Raw genomic sequence first — 8,427 nt, forward strand, 5'->3', positions numbered from 1 at the left:
GACCAGGAGGAGACCAGGAGGAGACCAGGAGGAGACCAGGAAGACTAGGAGGAGACCAGGAGGAGACCAGGATGAGACCAGGAGACCAGGAGGAGACCAGGAGGAGACCAGGAAGAGACCAGGAGGAGACCAGGAGGAGACCAGGAGGAGAACAGGAGACCTCCTGGGAATGAGAACAATATTGGGATTAGGGGAATAAGTACATCAACATGTGTGGAACCTATATTAATGTTGGTCTGAATAAAGATAGAAAGTGAGCAGCCCCCATTCATTATTTGATTATAGCACCTTCTTGTTATGACTTGTTAACATATTTATGATGGCAGATCGGACGACAGAATATGCAAATATGTGAATCTAATCTGTTTTGCAGAATTAAAAACATTTCATTTCAAACGTATACATGCCTGGTCATCATTTCATGTGAAGCATTCAGTATTCAGTATAGAAATTAGAATAAGAAACAGAAGCAAAATACATACACAAAAGTACATCTAGGAATAAACATATAATATAGGCATTAACACACGCAAAAAGGCACATTACATAAACATTGACACATTTGTGACTATAACTTAAATGGCTCCCAAGCTGGGATATGGTGTTATGAGAAAACACATTTCATGCATTGTTGATGCATTGTTGTTGATGTCCTTTTTACCTTCTTTGTGGAATCCATTTTTAAAATGGAGCCAAAGGTGGAGGTGAGGCCTTGATGGCCCATACGGCTCATCAAGTGCTTCCCGTACACCGTCAGGAGCCACCTGTTGGTGGGGACAGCCCCAGGCTCGGGGGGCTCTGACAGCCCACAGGGGAGAGACCGGGCCTGCTGTGTAAAGTCACTGCACAGCTCCATGTAGCGGGCCGAACGCTGCAGCCCCTCCTCGCTGGGGGTCTCCAGCAGCTGTTGGGCCAGGCGTGGGGAGCTGTTGGGGTCCTCTCCCGTAGCGTACCCCCACCCTAACCCAAAGAGTTTTCTATCGGCAAAATGTTGGAAGTATTTTCTATCTAATATTGATATTCTATGGTGTTTAGTGTGATCAAATATCGCTATTTGCTGGATTACTGGCAGGATGAATTCAGCTGCATAAAAAAAGATGTTTGCTTTCATGATCTGAACTCCCCCCCCCCCCCCCCCGGGGGGGGTCGACATGACAGGGCTGGATGGAGGCAGAGAGTAAGGGGGGACAGGCCTGTAGAATCTGGGACTGGAAGGGGGCGTCACTCGAGGTGGGGTAGCTGATGGAGTGCTTCTCCCAGACGGGACAGCGGCAGGGCTGGAGGGACGCTGGGAGAGAGGGGGAACGGAGCTGATGAAGTACAACAACAAAACAAGGATAGTGTTGGCTGTATGGCTGTTCTTAGGCATCAGGCACAGCTATAGGTACATGATTACCTCAACAGGCCTCCTAGTCACATTGAGATTCGGCCGGGCTGCAGCAGACAAACAAAATCTGAAGACCGGCAGCCGTTTGCTGCTGGACTTCAGACTTCCTCTCCCTAACCAGACGATAGGACGGGAGAGAGACACATCACATGTCCAGTGGAATGGCGTGAACTTTCTGCTTCAGAGAACAATAAGACAATAAAAGATCATAAAGGACTATTAATGAACAGCTCTCTGGCCTCTCCCCCAACCTCAAGACATTTATTCACATCAAGTTTAGTGTTATGTGTTTGATTTTTGAATTCTGTTTGAAAATATAATATCAATCAATGTAGTCTGGGCTATAAAGAAAACGTGTGGAGCTGACCAAATTAAAAACGGCAAAGGACTGCCGTTGAATCAATGGTGGATGTTTTAATGGATGTCCTAATGATTGGGATCCCTTTGAAGTATTTAGTATTCCTGAAGTCAACATTATTTCTTATTTTCCGTTCTAACTCTGAAATAAGTCCTAATGTCTCAGAGCGTCCTCCTAACTTGAGTGTCGCGGCACAACAAGTCGTTCAGAACTCTTTCAGGTCCAAATGGGGGTCACTGATCAGATCTGTTAATGATTAACCTGAAATCAGACACTGATCAGATCTGTTAATGATTAACCTGTAATCAGACACTATTCAGATCTTTTAATTACGAACCTGGGATCAGAGTTTAGTCGTTCACACGTAGGTGGAGTTGGTCTCCTTCAGGATGGGAAGCCTTAGGTTAAAGAGGAATGACTTGAGTTGAGTGTTCAAAGGACCGGGAGATCTTTTGCAGTTAGGAGAACTGTTTCAGTCACTTGACCTCCACTCCGTCGGAGGACGATGATCCACACATGAACCAAAGTGAGTAAAGACATGTTATTGGTATTATTGATAGCCTCATATTCTGGGCAAGCTCAGGTGTATTCAGTTTGGATAAAGTTAGATAAAGTTATGTATACATATTAAGTTGCCGATGATGGTTAGTATTCGTCAGAGATGATTGTAAAGCAAAGGCCAATAAAGCCTATTCTAGCGTTACAGTAATGAGGATACAATGTATTTAATAGAAACCTATCTTTATTGTTTGATGAGTTATTGTTGTCGGGTTATGCTGATGAATGTTTATCTTTTCTAGACCTCCTGAATCTGTAAGAACAGACTACCCCTGGAGTTTATTAACAAAGAGTTCAGAACTAAGGAACGCATCCGGAGAGACTTCCTGTCTAGACCTCCGCTAAGATGGCTGAAGAAAACCCTCTTTTCAAACATTACCTGACTTGCAGCGTGTGCACTGAGATCTTCAAGGACCCGGTGTCTCTGGGCTGTCACCACAGCTTCTGTTCCAGCTCTCTCAAGGACTTCTGGGCCCAAGTGGAGAACAAGAACTGTCCCGTCTGTAAGAGGAAATCCTCAAAGGATCTAGTCGTTAACTTTTCCATCAAGGAGCTCGCTGACTCCTACACTGAAAGACAGAGGTCTGCCCCCTCTGAGGCCCAGGTGGTCTGCACTAAACCCTCCCAGAGGTCTGCCCCCTCTGATGAGGCCAAGGTGGTCTGCACTGAGCACTTAAAGGATATCAAGTGGTTCTGTAAGGAGGAGCAGAGAGCTGTGTGTAATGTGTGTGAGTTCCCTCACCACCAGGGTCACACGCTGGTTCCTCTAGAAGAACAAGTCCAGGAGCTGAAGCAGCAGCTGAGACCTGACCTCACGGCTCTACAGGCCAGGAGGAGGAGACACCAGGAGCTGGAGGAGACGTATGAGGCCATGGTTCCTCACCTAAAGAAACAGCGGGTGAAGACCGAGAGGCGGATCAAAGCAGAGTTTGAACAGCTTCACCGGTTCCTGAGAGAGGAAGGGGAGGCCAGAGTGAAGGCCCTGAGGGAGGAAGAGGAGCAGAAGTGGAAGAGGATCCTCCTGGAGAGGAAGACCCTTCAGGAGCAGATCCGGTCTCTCTCGGCTGTAGAAGCAGACCTGCAGAAGGACGGCCTGTCGTTCCTCAGCGCTTCCACGCACTCCCGGACCAGCGCCAGAGCCCTGCTCTCCGGTTCTGATCCCCAGCTGCTTCCTGGAGCGCTGCTGGACGAGGCCAAACACCTGGGAAACCTGGCCCACAGAGTCTGGGAGGAGATGGGGCAGAGGACCACCTTCAGCCCCGTTACTCTGGACCCAAACACTGCAGCACGCCGGCTCTCTCTGTCTGATGATCTGACCAGCGTAAGACGTATGGACGTAATCCAGATGGTTCCTAACAACCCTGTTCTGGGTTCTGAGGGCTTCAGCTCAGGGGAACACTGCTGGGAGGTGGAGGTGGGAGACCATCCTGACTGGCTAATAGGTGTTGCTAAAGAGTCAGTGGAGAGGAAAGGAGAGTGTACTGCTTCACCAGACAATGGAATCTGGTGTTTATCTAATGTCAGTGGAAAGTACACTCTGGGTAATGATATAACCCTGACATTGAAGAGGTCTCCAGAGAGGATCAGAGTCCAGCTGGACCATGATGGAGGGGAAGTGTCCTTCTACGACCCTGAAGACATGACTCTCATCTACACCCATCAACACACTTTCACTGAAAACATCTTCCCTTGGTTTAGTCTTGGAGCAGCAGGTGAAGCCCGAACGAAAGCTGTTAGGGTGTGTGGTGTCTCTTCAGGCACTCAGCTCTAGATGACCTGCTTCCTGTGTGTGTGTGTGTGTGTGTGTGTGTGTGTGTGTGTGTGTGTGTGTGTGTGTGTGTGTGTGTGTGGTGTGTGTGTGTGTGTGTGTGTGTGTGCGTGTGTGTGTGTGTGTGTGTGTGTGTGTGTGTGTGTGTGTGTGTATGTGTGTGTGTGTGTGTGTGTGTGTGTGGTTGCGTCTCTAGTATATAGAAACATCGAATCACATATGTAAATATCATGTCATATATATATATATATATATATATATATATATATACACATAAATATAGTATTGTGTATATATATGTATCTATGTATATATATTTGTATTCATATAACAAGTATAGTATCATAGACGGTAGAGGATGGTCAGTGAAGGTCTCAGTGCAGCCTGTGGATCATTAACAGTGAGGGGTGTGTGTGTTTTCTCGTTAACTGCTATGAATGGATTCCGTATGTTACATTTTTAATGAGGGTCTGTAATAGAAACACACACAGAGAAACCAATAATATTAACACAACTCAGTCTGCTGACACAAAACTAAGAATCACATGTGAAGATTACAATCATCTATCAAACGGTTGGTTGTGTAATTCAATTACTTTTGGTTTTAGTCAATGCTGTTCATTCCTGTCTGTGTATTAGTCTCTACCCTCACTGTTTGGGACGTATCGGTTTATAAATATTCACGCAGGGTATAGAAAGGTGTTAGGGTTTGATTCCAGGGTTTAGAGATGAAATCAATGATATAGAACATAATAATGAATTAATTATTGTGGCATTAATTAGTATGAATTGTGATTATTCATTCTTTATTCTTAATTTGGATCCCTATTAGCTTCCACAAAGTGGTCGCTAGTCTTCCTGGGGTCCACACAGAAAGCGACAACAATTAAAATGAACAATAATACAACATTCAGATCACTGTGATTCCATTCCTGTTAATCAATTAAAAGTTATTTCTTACAATAAACATGTGTCGGCCTGTTCTATGATTCATGCCGTTCATAACTCCTCCAGACGAACCCGTCCTGACGCGTACAACAGGATACCTTCCTGACACACTGGACTCAGAACCATCGTCTTCATCTGCTGAGGAAGTCATCGGTCTCCATAGCGACCGACTAGTTTCTCTCCTCATTTACTGTTTCATGGTGCTGCGAACTGGCCCTCCTTGGACCACACAGAAAATGATATACATCAAAATGTCAAGCTCCTGAACCAATTGTATTTAATTATTATGCTAAAATGCATCAATAATAAAAATAATAAAATGTTGCTCCCTAGTGGGCGACCCGTGCTACTACAGCGTGACGTCACCATGAGCCGCGCCACCGTCTGCGTCTCATGCCGAAAGTCACATAGAAGTTATTACTTAGCTTATATATATCATATATATGAATAGTATTTTGTTCAATAAGTAGACTCGTTCAAAACTGAACTGTGTGAGATGGACTGACCATCGTTAGTTTTTTTTAAATCAGAATTAATATTTGATATCCACACTTTTTTCTCTAAATATTGAATCTACACGTTTCCCTCTCATCAGAACGTCACACTTCCATCAAAGATAATGAACCCGAAGACAAACCTCCTCCCAGCCGAACACAGACAGATGACGTCATGGTAGAGTCGTGACGGACAGACGGTGAGCGTCAGAAGGAACACCGCAGCTAGCGGCTGACGGCGCCACCTGCAGGCGGAGGGCTCCCTGATGCTCGGGTGGTGTTCTGTAAACATCATCTCTAACACCTAAACTAACCAGCTCTAACCTAAACTAACCACCGCTAACCTAAACTAACCACCTCTAACCTAAAATAACCACCTCTAAACTAACCACCTCTAACCTAAACTAACCTAAACTAACCACCTCTAAACTAACCACCTCTAACCTAAACTAACCACCTCTAACCTAAACACCGCCAACCTAAACTAACCACCTCTAACTAACCACCGCTAACCTAAACTAACCACCGCTAACCTAAACTAACCACCGTTAACCTAAACTAACCACCTCTAACCTAAACTAACCACCGCTAACCTAAACTAACCAGCTCTAACCTAAACTAACCACCTCTAACTTAAACTAACCACCTCTAACCTAAACTAACCATCGCTAACCTAAACTAACCACCTCTAACCTAAACTAACCACCTCTAACCTAAACTAACCACCTCTAACCCAAACTACATTTACATTTAGGGCATTTAGCAGACGCTTTTATCCAAAGCGACTTACAATAAGTACATTTGTCATAAGTAGTGCATCAATATATCGCTGTCGGTACAGAAAGGATGTTCATAGAACAAAGTGCAAGTACCACAATCACTAGGTTAATCAATTCCCCGTATTACAGACATGATAGCAGCTACTGCAGTTGCTACACAGTTAAGTACTACAATACAATACAATACAATACAGTGTACAATGGTGGTCAGAAGAGGAAAGAGGAAATGTGGCTATGCAGAGTCGAGATGGACTCTGAACGGGTGAGTCTTGAGTCCTTTTTGGAAGCTAGTGAGCGACTCTGCAGTCCTGAGGGCGGCAGGGAGCTCGTTCCACCACTGAGGTCCCAAAACCGAGAAAAGTTTTGACTTTGCTGAACGGCCTTTGCTAGCTCTTAGCGATGGCGGCACCAGACGTCCAGCTGAGGTAGTTGAGCGGAGGGATCGAGCTGGGGTGTGTGGCTTTACCAATGCTTGGAGGTAGGCAGGGGCAGTTCCATCGACTGCCTTGTATGCCAGTACCATCATCTTAAATTTGATGCGAGCTACTACAAACTTACCACCTCTAAACTAACCACAGCTAACCTAAACTAACCACAGCTAACCTAAACTAACCACCACTAACCTAAACTAACCACCTCTAACCTAAACTAACCACCGCTAACCTAAACTAACCAGCTCTAACCTAAACTAACCACCGCTAACCGAAACTAACCACCTCTAACCTAAACTAACCACCTCTAACCTAAACTAACCAGCTCTAACCTAAACTAACCACCGCTAACCTAAACTAACCACCTCTAACCTACACTAACCACCTCTAACCTAAACTAACCAGCTCTAACCTAAACTAACCACCGCTATCCTAAACTAACCAGCTCTAACCTAAACTAACTACCTCTAACCTAAACTAACCACCGCTATCCTAAACTAACCACCTCTAACCTAAACTAACCACCGCTAACCTAAACTAACCACCGCTAACCTAAACTAACCACCTCTAACCTAAACTAACCATCTCTAAACGAACCACCTCTAACCTAAACTAACCACCCCTATCCTAAACTAACCGTCTCTAACCTAAACTAACTGTCTCTAACCTAAACTAACCAGCTCTAACCTAAACTAACGTATACCTAACCATCTTTAAGACCTAAACTAATCATCTTAACACCGAAACCAACCGCCTCTAACACCTAAACTAATCATATATAGGCCTAGTACATAAAATAACCATCTCTAGCACCTAAACTAACCATCTCTAACTATTTCCTAAAATAGAAAATGTTAAAGCATTCTAAAGCCATTTATCAATAATCTAGCAATTATTTATTCTTATTGCAGCCAGTACACGTCACAGGACGGAAACATGAAACACAAGTCGTCCCTAGTACAAGTAAACGTGTGTGTGTGTGTGTGTGTGTGTGTGTGTGTGTGTGTGTGTGTGTGTGTGTGTGTGTGTGTGTGTGTGTGCGTGTGCGTGATCTCTTACTCCGAGTCTTGTGGGCTGGAACTTCCCGAGGCCCTTAAAGGCTGTTGGTTCATTCTGGGGAGAAGCGAATTGTTCGCCTCTCTCTCCGCTCTCCATCCCCAACTCACCTTCAGCAAGACTCCCAGACTTCCCCAATGCAACCCAAATCAACACGCTGTCCTTTGTCTGGTCTAAGCGTCAAAAATGAGAATACCGACCTGTTGATAAAGAATGAAACCTTGATGTTACCGCAGAGTTAATTTTAAATGAGATCCACAGATGGTGGAGGCTTCAATACATGCCTCTTCCTCTGTTGCCTCATTCACATTTGCTTAATGCCTCCGCTTGCGTATAAAGGATTTTACATGTGGAGGCAATATTAACTGGTAACCACGTCTTCCTATGTGTGGTCTTCTGATATCAAAAGGGTTAGGTCAAGGTCAGATTTAAGTCAGGGTTAGGGCTAGATTCAGTAGACTATGAAATGTTGATACATCGGCTGTTTTTGGTTGACCAGAACACTTATTGTGGTACCACAGCGCCCTCTGCTGGCGCGTCAGATGCATGGCAAGTAAGTAAGTACGCAAGTCACTATCCATCCTCCGCGTTTTGGAAAATGATCGGTCGATGAAATTATTCGCAAATTTTCCAACAAATCAATAAATC

At 44.7% G+C, this 8,427-nt stretch overlaps 1 protein-coding gene across 1 annotated transcript; it reads left to right on the top strand.

Annotated features, from left to right (window-relative positions):
• The first annotated feature begins 1,863 nt into the window (after nucleotides 1-1,863).
• LOC115558883 (zinc-binding protein A33-like) lies at nucleotides 1,864-4,074 on the top strand. Its single transcript, XM_030377414.1, has 2 exons — nucleotides 1,864-2,271; nucleotides 2,546-4,074. The coding sequence occupies exon 2, from the start codon at nucleotides 2,650-2,652 to the stop codon at nucleotides 4,072-4,074; it is 1,425 nt and encodes a 474-aa protein (XP_030233274.1). The 5' UTR covers nucleotides 1,864-2,271; nucleotides 2,546-2,649.
• Nucleotides 4,075-8,427: the final 4,353 nt, after the last annotated feature.

This window comes from Gadus morhua, chromosome 14 (genome assembly GCF_902167405.1).
Source record: "Gadus morhua chromosome 14, gadMor3.0, whole genome shotgun sequence".
Taxonomy (NCBI): domain Eukaryota; kingdom Metazoa; phylum Chordata; class Actinopteri; order Gadiformes; family Gadidae; genus Gadus; species Gadus morhua.